The sequence below is a fragment of the Diceros bicornis genome, chromosome 1, assembly GCF_020826845.1.
Source record: "Diceros bicornis minor isolate mBicDic1 chromosome 1, mDicBic1.mat.cur, whole genome shotgun sequence".
Taxonomy (NCBI): Eukaryota; Metazoa; Chordata; class Mammalia; order Perissodactyla; family Rhinocerotidae; genus Diceros; species Diceros bicornis.
In genome coordinates, this window is record NC_080740.1 from 7,095,085 (window position 1) to 7,111,264 (window position 16,180).

The following is a 16,180-nucleotide window of genomic DNA, read 5'->3' on the forward strand; positions in this document are numbered from 1 at the left end:
CTTTTGACTGTCCTACAGTGCCTTTAGATTGCTAGTTTTTAAAATAATTTTCCAGAGAATTAATCCAATCAAAGTATTCCTTCCATGGAAGCTGAAACTGTAAATCCATGAAGTATATCTCAGCTGCAGGTCAAATGTCTTCATGTTTTTCATGTGAAAGTAAATCTTTCTTATATACTCCTTTGCACCCCACTTTCCTCACATTTCCCATTACTTCCCATTAGCCAGAAGTTCATTATACACCCATTCCTAAACCCATCACCTTCAAGGGGAAGGTAATTAACATTAACTAAACCAGTTCGGGCTGAGGAGCAACATGGCTTCTTCAAAAACACCTGGGTGCTCAATCCCTGCAGAAAACCTGTTTGCAAGGAAGAAGATCTTTTTCAATGGGGATTGGCTGTTGGAGGCCATCACCAGTGTCTGCCACACTCTGCACCACTTAAGACAACGTGCACTGGCAGAATCTGTCTGATACCATGATTTTGGAACTCTGGAGTCTACTGAAGGCTTGCAGCTTCCAGGAGAAGTGACTTTAAGATACATATCAGAAATTTAAAGTCTGTACAGATACAGCTAAATGGATAGCAGAATGGAATAAAATTGAATGTTTCAAATTACCACATTATTAGATTACAAAAAATCATAATCTTTTCTGAAATGAATAAACTACTAAGCAGCAAAATCACAAAATTAAAAATTAATGTAAATAACTGACTTGTCAGAAGACTGGAATTCAATATTAACCATATCCACTCCTTTATGCTACAGTAATAAGACTAACACAGAGAAAAATATAAGGAAACAAAGGGATTACGTGGTGAAGAGAAAATACGATGACACAAGTAGTCATGGGAGAATGTCAAGAAACAAAGCACAGCAGGAAAAAGAAAACTTTGAGGACAGATATCAGAGGAGGGCAGAATGGCTCACATTTCCAAACTTCTGAAGTTCTGAGTCTCCTAAAATTCATTTAGTACATGTTGAACGTCATAGGATACGTTTAATACCGTGAAAATTTGGGAGGTATCTAGGTAAAGATGGTGAAATAAAGATAAGATAGGGCCGGCCCCGTGGCTTAGCGGTTAAGTGCGCGCGCTCCGCTACTGGCGGCCCGGGTTCGTTCCCGGGCGCGCACCGACGCACTGCTTCTCTGGCCATACTGAGGCCGCGTCCCACATACAGCAACTAGAAGGATGTGCAACTGACATACAACTATCTACTGGGGCTTTGGGGGAAAAAATAAATAAATAAAATTAAAAAAAAAAAAAAGATAAGATAGAATTTCTTTCCTCAATATAAAAAATGTGAAAAAAAATTTAAAAATTAAAACTAGCAAAAATAAGTCAATAGTAATAAAACAGCAAGAGGCTCACAATCTAATGGCATAAACTTTTTAAAAGTTTTTTTAAAAACAGAAGATTCTAGGGGCCGGCCCGGTGGCGCAAGCGGTTGGGTGCGCGCGCTCCGCTGCGGCGGCCCGGGGTTCGCTGGTTCGGATCCCGGGCGTGCACCGACGCACTGCTTGGTAAGCCATGCTGTGGCGGCGTCCCATATAAAGTGGAGGAAGATGGGCACTGATGTTAGCCCAGGGCCGTCTTCCTCAGCAAAAAAAAAGGAGGAGGATTGGTGGATGTTAGCTCAGGGCTGATCTCCTCACAAAAAAAAAAAAAAAAAAAAAAAAAACAGAAGATTCTAGAAAAACATATTCCTCACTTCTTGAGAACGTTCATTAATAAGCTTCTTCTTCCAAAATCTCCATAGAAGAAAACTAAGAGGTTATCCTCATCTTTTCACTCTCCTGGGGGTGAGGTGGGATGGTGAGGAGAAGCGGATGGGAAACTAAACAACAAGGCTGGCTGTCCCCTACAGAAGTGAAGACTCTGGGGCAACTCTGCCCAATAGAAACTTCTGTGAAAAAGGAAACGTTTTCTATCAGCACTATCCAATACAGTAGGCGCCAGCAACATGTGACCTTTGCACACTTGAAATGTGGCTAGTGCAACTGAGTAACTGATTTTCAATATTAGTTAATTTAAATTTAAATAGCCACATGTGGCTAGCAGCTACTAGAACGGACAGCACAGTTCTTGGATTAAACAGTGAATAAAGAAGAATAATTTAAAGCTCAAGAATATTTCTCCACAGGAATATACTAGGTGGCACGAATGCTAGTGTAGAGCTTTCAAAAAAAATTCCAGAAAAAGTGCTTGAGTATTCTAAAAAAGACTTCAATCTCTGCTGAGACTGAATTTACTATCCCACAAATTACTCCTCTCCCCAAATGCCCAAAGGCTACTAAAACAAAAGAGAATAAGGCATAAAATACCCACATCTCAAACGGAAACTGAGAGGAATAAACTGTCTTTAGGTGCAATGGAACGGAATTAAGAAGTCATACTATATCAGAACAAATAAAATGTCTGTACCAGAGCTGCCAAGTGCTTGTGATATGAAAAGAGCATAATAACTATGCAACATATTCACAGCACAAAAGGGAAAAAAAACATCCAAAAGACCAAGAAATCATTCTGGAAAAAAATCCCATATATATCAAAAGTAAATTCTCTAAGAAGTTACTAAGAACATGAATTCAAGAAAACACAAATTCAAAGATGAGATGATACAACTATAGAATAAAGAAAATATAAGATTGAAACCTGAGTAAATAAACTAAAGACCAAAGTAATTCATTACCAAATTAAACAAAAACTGTAAAGAACAGATCAGATCATTGAAAATCAAATTACTGACAAAGAAAAGAGATAATATGAATCCAAATAAAAAGACAAAAATAAAGCAATTTTTTAAAAGGTGACAGACAGTAGACAAAAATTATAAAATAGAATAACTGGAATTCCTGAAGTATATAACTGACAAATGGAGCAAGAAAAAAATGAACATCAAAGAAAAAAATTCAAAAATAAAAAAAACTCCCTAAAATAAAGAAGTGACTATTCAGAGCACATAGAATGATCCACAGAGATTCAACCTCACTAATCTTCAAAGATTTTTTTTTAAAAACAGATTTTTGAGGATACAAACAAACAAAAAAGAATTACCGGCAAAGGAAAAAAAATCCGTGCCCACAGAGCCCCCAGAAGAAAAAAAGAAAAGGTGTGATCAACAGTGTTACCTCCAGCCAAGACTCCAACTATAAAGGTAACACAAACACAGACGACCTAAGAAAATACTGACCCAAAAGCCCAGGCTAAACATCAATCAAGTAGGAGAGTGACAGTGAAAGTCTCACAATTCTCTCTCTCATCTACCCATTCTTAAGAAGATACTGAAGGATGTGCTCCATCAAAACCAGAAGACCACAAAAGAGGAAGACACTAGGGAAAGGAAGGCCTAAGAAACAGGAGATTTAACACAGAGGAGAGAAGAAATAAAGTTCCAGAAGAACAGCTGTGTGGCAAGCCTCCCAAGCAATCAGCTCAGAACAGGAAAGTATAGCCTCTGGGACTACGTCTCTTGGAAGAATATGAAGCTGTCAGAATACCTGATCTATTTGACAACTGTATTAGTTAGGACTATGTTCAGCTATATATAGCAGAAATATCAAGTTAGGTAGCTCCATAAGCAGAACATTTTTCCTTTTTTCAGTTCCATCCACTTTCAGAGTGTGACTTCATCCTCAAGCTCGCAAAATGGCTGCTGTACCTCTAATCATCATATATACATTCTGGGAAGGAATAATGAGAAAAGGCAAAGAGTAAATATGTATGTCAAGTAAGTCTGTCAGAAAAACAATAGTTTTCCCAGAATCCCAACCAGAATATTTCCACAAATATCTCAATTTCCACAACTGGGTCATACATATAGCCATTTCTGACTTTAAGAGAGTCTAGAGAAATGAATTATTTTTAAGTGGATACACCACTACTCTGAACAAAATCAGGATTCTGTTATTTTAAAAAGGGGTTGGAGAACTGATATTAGGTGGGCAACTACAAGTATTTCAACAACTGCATATAAAATAATATTTGGAGAGGAATTAATATTGTAATAGAGAATTTGGAATGCTTTGTAATAGTGACATGCTAAACTAAACAAATTAAAAACGAGGCAATTTTTGATTCCAGGAAGAACCAAAAGTTCCACAAGAAAGGAGGTGAAAATATTACTTTACAGCATAAATAATATTCATAAAGTCATAATTAAATGAACAATACACATTGAAAAATTATAACATAATTATATTGCAAAGATGGAACAGGGAAAGTGGAAACATAAGGTAATATATTACAAGAATGCCAAATTCTCCATTTCTATAATAGGAAGTCAATATATAATGTCTAAAATTGATAAGTGAAGAAACAGCAATATATGTGTATTACTTAGAAATGGAGAAAGTTAAATACACACACACACACGCCTAAAAGAATCTGAGCTAGCTAATTCAGGCATGGGGAATGGTGGGACAGGAAAATGTTTCTTTTAAGCCTTGTAGTAGTATTTAACTTCTTTTTGTTAACCATGTACATGTTAGATAAAATTTAAAATATTTTTGGGGCCAGCCCAGTGGTGTAGTGGTTAAGTTCGAATGCTCCACTTTGGCAGCCAAGGGTTCGAAGGTTCGGATCCCGGGCGAGGACCTACACACCGCTCATCAAGCCATGCTGTGGCGGCATCCCAAAACAGAGGAAGATGGGCACAGATGTCAGCTCAGGGCTAATCTTCCTCAGCAAAAAGAGGAAGACTGGCAACGGATGTTAGCTCAGGGCCGATCTTCCTCATACACACAAAAAAAATTTTAAATATTTTTTTAAAAAAGAAACTTCATGAGTTAAAAAAAAATTCAATCAAAAGTAAATTATAGGGCCGGCCCCGTGGCTTAGCAGTTAAGTGCGTGCGCTCCGCTACTGGCGGCCCGGGTTCGGATCCAGGGCGCGCACCGACGCACCACTTCTCCGGCCATGCTGAGGCCGCGTCCCACATACAGCAACTAGAAGGATGTGCAGCTATGACATACAAATATCTACTGGGGCTTTGGGGGAAAAATAGGAGGAGGATTGGCAAATAGATGTTAGCTCAGAGCCGGTCTTCCTCAGCAAAAAGAGGAGGATTAGCACAGATGTTAGCTCAGGGCTGATTTTCCTCACAAAAAAAAAAAAAAAAGTAAATTATAAACAACAAAAAGCAGAAGGACTTTCAGATAAATGCTTCCTAACCAACGGAGGGAGGGGAGACCTCATTTCAGTATCAGCACATGGTCCATAATTTCCCATTAACCTGCATACTGAACCCTTCATCAGCAGTGGCCTGAAAGAGGACACAAGAAACTTTTACTCGCATTGTAAAGCACAGATTCTACCACAACTTCTCACTATTTTGTTTTTTTAAAAAATTCCACAGAACAGTAAGATTAAAAAATAGTCCATTAGTAACAAATAATACATAATTTATTTAACAAAGAAAATTAACCTGAAAAGAAAATTAAAACTCAATAAAAAATAATCTCTAACACTTAAGTCCTCTAACACTTAACTCTGCATGTGGAGTTTGGGACCTTTTCCAAAGTACCTTTGTATTTTCAGAAAATCAAGAATCAAGAACCATTTATATGAATTTTGCGTTCTGATGAGTTCTTATTTTATAGCTACCCCTGAAAAACTTAAGGAACTTATCTTAAAAATACTTTAAACAAAATTCTACACTTGGAACTTTCTTATACCTATATAAGGTTTTATAATCGAAGTACAGATATACTGAAAGAGAGAAAAGTAAATTCATCACTCCAAATTTCAAAATGGCACTCATACTACCACAAGAATTATATTACCTGGATTCATATGCAAAAAGTAACTGTGAATTTATAAAGTTTTAAGTTCCAGATTGCCAAAGTAAAATATTTTGATAATTCTTGCAAAACTATCATCTCCTAGAGGAAGTTCAACTTTAAAGAGCTAGACGGACAAAACAAAACATTCCTGTTAGGCCCCAGTGCTCGAGTTTTATTTTAGTTTATAATTAATGCCACTAAAGGGTTTTTGTTTTTTAATAACTCTTAAAATTTACTTGGTGTTTTATAACATTTATTTTTTAAAATTCATTACTTCTACAAAAGCAACTTTTGTCTTAGAGATTTACATTTATGCTTCAAATATTCTCCCATAATAGGCTTGAATGACACAAAAGAAATATTTGAGAATTTTATATCCTTGAAAATTATACAAACTTGACCTAAAATAAAAAAACAACCCACATGAACTGCAAAGAGTAAGGTAAATTTAAGAAAATAAAAATGCAAATGCATTTTAGCAGTCTCTTGAATTTATTAACCTAAAAGGTTTAATTTCCATTTTCCTGCATCAGCTTTATTTATAAAATGTCGTGCCCTATAAATACGCTGTTATTTTCTATAGTCAAGCACCCTCTTAACAAATCTTCTCATTAATATGTAAATTTAAAGTCAATCGGTCTTCTCCCTGACAGCCCCATGAATTCCTAGTGCACTGTATAATCGGCTTTGACTTGGCATCTACTATTTATCATCAAAGATGTCAGTTAGAAAAATTATGGAAAATGCATTGCAATTGATATGACTGCAATCTACTTTGTCAACACTTAATTGTTCCTCAAATCATACATTTACATATAAACAGCCTAAATACTGATCTATAATGATGCAAATAAACTAAATTAAAAATCTCTTCTGCCCCTGAAGAAGCTTGTTTGTATTTGATGTGTTCATTTGAGAACTTATTGACAAAAGCATGTACATCAGCTCATCTCAAAAAGTATTTCTACCAATTTTCAATTCCTCAAAAAAACAATTTTGCTACCCTTCAAGCATATAAACACAAACGTTTTAAAGAATTCAATGAGTAACACGATTTTTCTCTTTGAAAATCATGTTTAATTATGGTTGTCAGCTAATTGCAATGTCTGAGCACTATGGATTGGGGGCCTTCAAAATTAGCTTTGACTGAAACACAATAAGGAAACACACAAAAACTTATTAAGGTAAGTAAAAAGGTATTTTTAATTTAAAAGTCATGAAGTAAGAGAATATAAAGGAAAGAACGTTGACCTAAGCATCGGATTACTGTTTATATTTCTGGCTCCGCATTTTATAAGCAATATTATCTTAGGTGAGTCGTTAAAATCTATATGGCTCTGTTTCTTCATCTACAAAATGGGTATAAATAATTCCCATTGCCCTATCTCATATAAAATACTACATAAGAAAGTACAATGAAACAATAAATTGCTAAATATAAAGTAGCACTGTATTATTTTTCACATTTTCTTAGTATTTGAGAAAGAAATCTCTTGATTTTAATGAATTTGGTATTTATAGGCAGTTTTTTATTTTAAATAACTTTTAAGTCAATACATTATTTTAGTGACACTGTTTTCTCATTTGCAAATTCTTTCACTTCAAGATAAAGGGCCCTTTATACAACATAAAATGGTGTTCACACAGCATTTATGCAAGTGCCCTCTGCCTGGATGTAAAAGGGAATGGAGGACTAGAATGAACACCTACTCCACTGATTCCAGGAAAAAAACACATTCCAGTATTGATGTAAAAGGATAAAAAGGACGGTAACCACTCAGCATTGACTCGCTAGAGTACTGGTCCACTTTTCCTACGCTACAAGTCTCCTAACTGTTCTTTACTACACTGTACACTTTTCACAACATGAGAAGTGAAAAACAAAAGCAGATATAAATGCCGAATACTTCTCAGTTTCTTCCAGGTGTGGGCCAACTTTGCTTTAAAATTCAGTTTGCCAACTTCTAAAGTCAAGATTGCCAAGTGTAGTCCTAAAAAGTTGGATGCAATTTCAAGTCTAGGCCAAGAAGTCTCCAAGACTACAAGTGGCTGGGCTGCTCACTCAAAAGTCTCTCAGTAAAACACAATTATAACCAGCCACAGAGAAAGTCTGAGATGAGTTAAGTGAAAGAGTCAGCATGGACATGGCCTCAGTGATGATAAATCATGTGAACCTTAATTTTATAAAATGTATTTGTACTAAAAGACTAACATCTTCGACTACAATAAAGCATGAGCCCTTTAAATCTTTCCCACAGGTACTGAACAGAACATATATGTATACAGAGACACAAGCCTGTTATCTTGATTATTCTGGAGTCAACTGATACCATTTTAAATTAATAAATAAAGTGAAATGTGTTATCCAAAGTAAAATTTATAACCACCAGAACAACTGAAATTAAATGGGTGCCAGTAACTGCCTCTAAGGGCTCAATCAAGAGGTTTATAAAAAGGAAAACATTTTTTATTTCACCATGTGCTTGAATTGCTCCTATAATTTAAAAAAGTACATATGATTATAGTTAGCTAAACCCTTACAAATATTCTATTTTAGTGGTTTTCTGTCTTTTCATTAAGCAAAGGAATCTTTCTCAAAGGCAATCACATGCAAAGCTGCCTATGAAAGGCTGACAGAGGTGAAGACTGCTCTGTGTGGAACCCCAGTGAGAGGCGAGAGAGCTGTCCCGTCTAGAGCACCACTGCCCCCCATGGTTGTTCCCGTGGCAGTGCAACAGGATCCTGAGGGCTGAGGTGCACATTTCAGCACTACCGAACGAGCCTATTTACCACATAATTTAGAATAATACCAAAGTCAGACTGCAAATAAGTGGCAAAGATAAGAAATTATTTAGCCCAATTCCAGTGTACCTGGGACAATGACCATACTTCACCTCATGTTAGTGATAATTAATGTTCATAGAGTTAACATGTGAAAACACAAGGAATGCATACAGTTGCAATTTTTCAAATTATCTGTCACAAGAATAAATATATATGGTAGTGTAGAACTTAGCTTCTTTGCTTTACAAATAGCTTTAAACATGAATTTTATCTAAAATAAGATGAAATAAAATTCAAAGGACACACAAATAGACAAACTACAAAAAGAGATTTTAAAGTTCGTTACATATTTTTGGAAGATATGGTAAGGAAAATATATATTTTAACTCCAATTTCTACATAATGACAAAGCGTGGGATCATTTGCATACAGCTACTGAAAATGATTTGATGGTGACAGGAAAGTAAAATAAAAAATTTTAATAGTGACAGTGGTTAGGTAAGGCAAAATTACCTATATAACCTTACACAACAGGAAAAAAAATCTGAATAGCATTCTGGAAAGGAACTGGCTGAAATCAAACAGCTATTAGCAACAAAAATCTCTTGTCCAAGTTACTATTTATATGACAGGGCCTAGACATCTGCAGCATGGACATGTTGCTGAATTCAGCAAAAGTACCATCAGAAGTTGACTTTGCTCAATGATAACTAAAATTAACTTTATAAAATAAAAGCACAGCTGAATAGTAAAATTTCATCAACTTACAAGTCATATGTGGCATAAGACTTTTACACATGAATAATCCAAAAGATCTTCCATCTTCAAGTAGAATAACCTAAACACTTTTCTAATATTAAAATTAAGATAGAGTCTTCTGGATAAAAATATATTTAAAAAATTTTTAAATACTTTTTAATGCTAACAATACCAAGGCATTGGAGAAAGCACCAATGAACATTTTAAACATTTAAACTCCTTAAACATCTGAAAGCTTGACATGTCATTTAAAGCATGTATTATGAACATTTTTCCCTCACTTTAGTATTATTTCTAATTAACAAAAGTGAGATGTAGTGAGCACTCAAGGCCTATTCATAATTGAGAGATTTCTGGTCTTTTACTTTTTACATAGCTGATTTTTAAAATCCATAGTACTGCTTTTTAAAAAGATGAAAAAGAAATATCACAAGATTAGAATGAATGTGCTATTCTTGTAATATTTAATAAATTTCTTTTCTTTAAACAAGTTTAAAACTTACACTTAAATCTTAAGTATATACACACTGAGAAATCTCTATTGTAAACCATGTAATAAAATTTTCTAAATTGTCAATATGGTGAAAAGAAGAAGGGATGTCTCTAATGTTAAACTGCACACAGAAAACAACTTCACTTTAACGTATATTTAATAATCAGTTTTATTAAAATTCCACCAGCTTAAGCAAAAAAAAAAGGAAAACAAACATTTTTTAGAAATATAAAACCAGGAAAAAATAGTTTAAAACTCAATAATATTTATCTAAAAAGGCAAGAAATTATCTTAGGTATAAATTCACCTGTGTTAGAATCACATTACCTACTTTTACAAGTGAGTCCCTGGAACAGTTGGGACTCAAAGGTATGAAAGTAACTACAAAAAAAATCCACGATTTGGCAATGTCACCATGAACACTGTATCGCTGCTCCTAAGAGGGCCTCCTGCAGGTATCATACTACAAGTTTTCACACTATGCCATTAAGTATGCATCAATCAGTGCCAGAACAATGAACAATTATCTCGGCATTTATATTGGTTTCCTGCTTTCCAAAAGAACACGAGGAAAATGAGTCCTTCTTAAATATGCAGACTTCTATATTTTACTACTCTTAATTATTTGTACACATTTTTAACAGCTAATCCATTTTCTTAGTATACTTTATAAGTAGAAGACTGTTCGACACTTACCTCTTTCCAAGGACTGACAAACTGTGTACGAGCATATCGAGTCAGCATGTGGATTATGACAACCTGCCCCCACTCTTCCACATCAACGAGTAAATTACAGAGCTTGCGGTAATTCTTGTGAATCAGATCTATTCTATCTGGGCATACTTCTTCAAAAGCCATCACAACACTGCCAGCTACCAGCTAGAAAAGAAAGAAATAGTAACTTATTAAAAAACATTTTCTCCCCATTAAAGATTCTCCTCAGGCATTATAGAGGTGTAATCAGTGTTATAAAAATCAATATTTAAAGTATTCAGTCATTCAATTAATAAAATGATTGTTCATGTTTAAAGAACAAATTTTAAAGTGTCACTCCCACAAAGAATAATTTTAATAGTTGTAACATGTCTGGAAAGCTAATACTTTTCTGAAGTATTAGAATTAGAAGTATAAGTATTAGAAATTCTGCTAAGTTTTTATTTTGTCAGGTTAAATTTCAATAAATTGTTCATATGTGGATTAAACATATTCATCACGCACATTTTTCATTTTTAAAGCTAACCTGAATTCTAATCTAAAGATTCATTATTCAGTACGTAAGAATATTCAGAAAAAGAATCGAGACAATAACAAGGACCACATGATGTCAGTTTAAAATGAAAATGACAATAACTCCACAATGAATTTATCTTAAAATGTGTGAGGAAGTCATAAATGTTTTTGGTACAAAAACACTTTCAAATCTTAGACATTTTAATCCACCTGTTAATTTTTACCAATATAATTTATTTACAAAGAAAACACACAGGCTACAATTTTAGTACATTATTATCACTTATCTACCAATGTGTATAAGTTGAAATAATATATTACCAACAAAAGGCAGCTTTCTCCGAGACCAATTAATGACCTACAAATGCTGGTTTTGGAATTGTCATGCTTTTGCAAAGTGGTGAAGTTAAGATTCTTTGTTATAAAGATACAAGCTAAGCAGAATATTTAATACACAAATACTTCCATACATGTACCACTGATACATGTGCAGTTAGCCAAAAACATAATAACGGTTTTCAAAAAATAAATTAATATCATCTTCCTTTTAAACACTAGGGATCTTCATTTTAGTGTCTAAAATTTCCCCAATGACTTAAAATAAGCAATTAAATAGAAATATAACTTACTGAAGTGGTACTTTTTGAAAAATATTAGATACAATGATATTCATATTTTTAGTGTTTGTCCCTCTACTTGGCTAACATTTAGTTTATTAATATGCAACCAACAATACAATTGAAAGAAAACAGCTCAGAATATAGACTTGCTATTATGCTAAACAAGTTTCCAGTCCTGTGGGGATTTTATGAATTACCAATCAGCACAAACGTGAAGCCGCATTTATTGACTCCAGCCCTGCCCATGTACTGGTGCCTGCTGGTCCCAGCATGTATGCACCTCAATTGAGAAAGCAAAGAATTGATTATGCGTGTGAACTAAATAAAAATGTATTATATGTATAATTTTCTATTCGCTATTGATATGGAAAGGAAGTTAAGTTCAAGTTTTCAACACCACATTTTGATATCTTCTGCATAAATCACTCTTCAAAAATTATATTCTGTGATAATCATATTTCTAAAAGGTTAGAATTAATATCATTTAAAAATCTCTTAAAACAACTAAGTTTATGACATTGAACTATAGAATAACTTAGTATTCATGAAAAATATCTATACTTTTATATTTTTATATATGTCAATCTTATATTAATTATATTAATCTTATATTAATAAGATATATCAATTGGTAAAGGGCGTTAAAGTACATACCACTTAGAATAAAATAACCCATGAAACTGAAATAATAACTAAACGAAGTTTCAATTTAAGAAATACTACATAAAATCGAGTTATTTTGCCTAAGCCTAGAGATTCTTTTTTTAAAGTGTCTAGTAGACAACAATTAAAAGGAAAATAAGCTACCATATGGTATTAAATTTATTAAACCCAGAGCTATAGGTAAAAATAATTCTAAAGTACTAGCAAATAACATGAAAAAAGAAAGAAAATAATTACTTAAGTACAAATAAAATTTAAAGAAACAAAAACAATTAGGAAAAATGTAAAGAAAAGTACCTTCAGAAAATAAAACTGACCATTTTAGATATTTCATTGTATGGTTTTAAGAAACTGACCCTCGGCTAAACACTGCCAGAAGAATTGATAATTTTGGTCTATTAAATGTTCAATATTCTATAAAACTTCCAGAATTAAAATAAAATGATCTACTCAGATTTTAAAGCCAAAAATATTGGTTTCCCAAAAACAGACAGTTAATTTCCATCTCACTGTGTCAATAGTAGCTTTTTATATAAGGGGAAAAATAAATCACTCCAACAAAACTAGCAATGAGCTCATCAAATTCAAATGCAGTTTCCCATTTATGTATTTTTTATATTAAAGCAATAAACATGGCTCATTTATCTTCCCTTGGTTGCCACGTTTTTCTGTGCTGTTGCTATGAACTTCAGCCATTAGCTGTGCTCCAAGGTAAACTACATGAACCATCAACAAAAGTGACACCCCATCTATGGAGTTCATATTTTCTCCAGATTATCTATGCTAGTTGACAAGCTGGTAATGAAAAAAATCACACTAAGCAAATGGTTCCTCTAATAACAATAAATTTTCTATAAAATTATGAAGGGTACAAAACGTTTCCTTGCATCTATTTTGTCATGAATTCTAATTAACATTGCAAAAACCTGAGAGTGCTGGGTCATCACAAGAAGTGCATCAAGGTTTGATTGATAATATGGTATAAGTTGGCCAATGCTGCCAAGATTTTCTTCTCTTAAATTAATGGCCATCCAACCTGCCCTAATCATACAGCCCAAATGATATTCCCCTTCTTATTTCAATTTTCTTGAGGCATGGAAAATAGGAAAGATCAGTCATTTATCTTCTAATAGCTGGATAATAGATCTATCACAATAAAACATCTGCACGAACTCAGAGGTGTGTTTTTTGCCCACAACAGTGAAGCTGTTACCAACATTAAATCAATAACTTATAAAATGGTGTCTTGCCCCCACAGTTTAGTTATGAACTACCAATATATTCATTAAACATCATTTTGTAGCTAAATTAAGGAGAGAAAATTTTGTCATCAAAAAAATATAAATAAACAACTCAGTTTTTCAGTAGGCATTGACTGATCTGTTTTCCAAGAAACTCTGTTTTCTACTAGAAAGTTAAACTCTATCAAAAGGATTTCTTTAAAATTAACCTGAAAGGAAAAGGAAATAAATACCACTCTGCTTTTGAGGTGTTCTAAAATAACGGAGACTGTCCACTGCTATGCTTATATTGCTCAACAAATATGGATTAACATTTTCTTTACAGAAAGAAAATAAGAGAAATAAAGAAACACAAGAGAAACAGTTGTAAATTTAAAAAAAGAATTTATAACTGAACATTAGGGAAGGTTTGTAGTAAAGAAGAAAAGTGTTTAGCATATGTTAAACAGAGAAAATAGGATGAAAACAGTAAATCTAGGAACAACAAAGGAATTATATAAAGAAAAGTTACAACAGTTGAGTGGGAATGAAAGAACATTGATAAAATATTCCCTTTCGATTTCACTGACTAGAGTTGTGAGATTTCTATTCTATCTTTTAAAACTTACAGATACCTTCAGATAACAGTTACCTAAGTCACAATAAAATGTTCTTCCAGTTATATGACCATAACCATATTCCTAAACCCAGCAATTTATTTTTAGGAAAGGACTACTCATATGACAAATATTGGTCTTTCTCTAATAAAAGAAAAAACCATTCTATGTTAATCTGTCTATATTTCCACCTTTCCTTAAAATGAGAATTATAGAACCAATTTTCTTTGAGGTCTCAACTATAAGAAAATCTTCCTGTAGGCTAAAAGAAGCAATAGAAGGTATATCTCAAAATCAACAGAGGTTAAATGAAGAAAAGTTTTTAAATAGATTAACATTTTTCCAATTTACATTTATCAGCAGCAATAGCAATGTCATCATCATGATGATAATTCCAAGAAGCTCCTGCTGATAACAAAAAATTCCTTTTCAAAATGTGGAAATAAATGAGACGTGGCTCATTTGAGAAATTTTTAAACAAAAAAATGACTTGGGATTCTTATTGATTTTAAACGTCATTGCTGATGTTATTAATTAGGGGGAGAGATGAAATACAGCTGTCTTCCTTTAATAAACTATTACATGAGACAAGGAAAAGTAACAATAAAGATAAGATCTATAAATATCTGTATAGATATCAGAATATTTTTAACCTTTCTACAACAGATTATAACCATACAAAGGAAAAAAAATATCAGAAAACATAATTAATTTAAATACTGGATAGACAAGTTAATGGTACCCGGGTAAATGTGACTCTCCCACCCCAAACCCAGAAAAACTAAAAAGACAAAAACCTATGTCCTAAGCATAACTAAAAACCAGAGAACCTCCAAACTTCAAATTACATGTAAATATAAAAATAAGTCCTAAATCCCAGAGAATTATCTTTCATGCTTCTATCATAAAACTTCACAAACACCCACGACAGTCTAGAAAAAACTTCCCAGAACAAAGCAGATAGGAGTTGGTGATGGGCATAAGAGGGAACTAAATTCAACAGCATAAAGAAAAAGAGTACTCTAAGTGTGAAAATACTGCAAAAGATTCCTGATAGAGCAGATTACAAGGAAGGGACTTCACTGTGTGTGTGTGTAGGGGGGGATGTCAACAAAGCTATCTTGGAAAGGGAAAGTTTCAAGGAGAAAACCGTTAAAAAAAAGAGACGGAGGGGGATGGCCCTGTGGCATAGTGGTTAAGTTCAGCACATTCTGCTTTGGTGGCCCAGGTTTGCAGGTTCGGATCCCGGGCATGGACCTACACTACTAGTCAAGCCATGCTGTGGTGGTGACTCATGTACAAAATAGAGGAAGACTGGCACAGATGTTAGTTCAGGGCTAATCTTCCTCAGCAAAAAAAAAGAGATGGAGGAAGAGGAGCCCTTTAGAAACTGTAAGGTGACAGAAAAAAGAAATAGGAGGAAATTCAGGATCCTACAAGACAAAAAAAAAACCTACATAATCTTAGGACATACACCTCTTCCTATGCATGCTTTCCCTCAAAAAAGCCATCTAATAAGAAAACATACTTTGCTACTCTGACAGAGACAGGGCTCTTGTACTAGGAATCTCGCAAACTACCTCAAACTCAAACTACCAACCCTGTCCAAAGAAATGTAAAGATGCAAGTAATCATAAGTATTACCCACAAAAAAATCAATGATGAAGCAAAAGAAAACTGTGACACAACACTCCAAAATGAATGAAGTACCCTCAAAGAAGCATTTGAAGACTGGAAAAATGAACATGAATCAGAAATTCAAAAACAGAGAACAAAAATGAAAAAAGATATCAGGAAGAAATGAAACAGGAGTTGATTGAAACCAGCAAAGAAATTGAGAGGGGGGAAAAATAATCAGACATGAAAATTAAATTGGAAGGTGCCCCTGGAAGAAAATAATTGAATAAAAATTTAATAAGGGGCATTAAAGAAAAGTAGAGAAAAAACCAAGAGAATAAAAATGAGGTAAAGAAGTAAAAAGGTTGAGAGAGACTGTGATTGAAATG

General features: G+C 33.7%; 1 protein-coding gene across 1 annotated transcript in view; it reads right to left on the bottom strand.

Annotated features, from left to right (window-relative positions):
• AP3B1 (adaptor related protein complex 3 subunit beta 1) overlaps positions 1–16,180 on the bottom strand; it is a 254,331-nt gene that overhangs the window by 160,378 nt on the left and 77,773 nt on the right. The window contains exon 7 of the mRNA XM_058567328.1: positions 10,521–10,703. Within this exon, the coding sequence (XP_058423311.1) occupies positions 10,521–10,703 (183 nt within the window). The remainder of the gene's footprint in view (positions 1–10,520; positions 10,704–16,180) is intronic.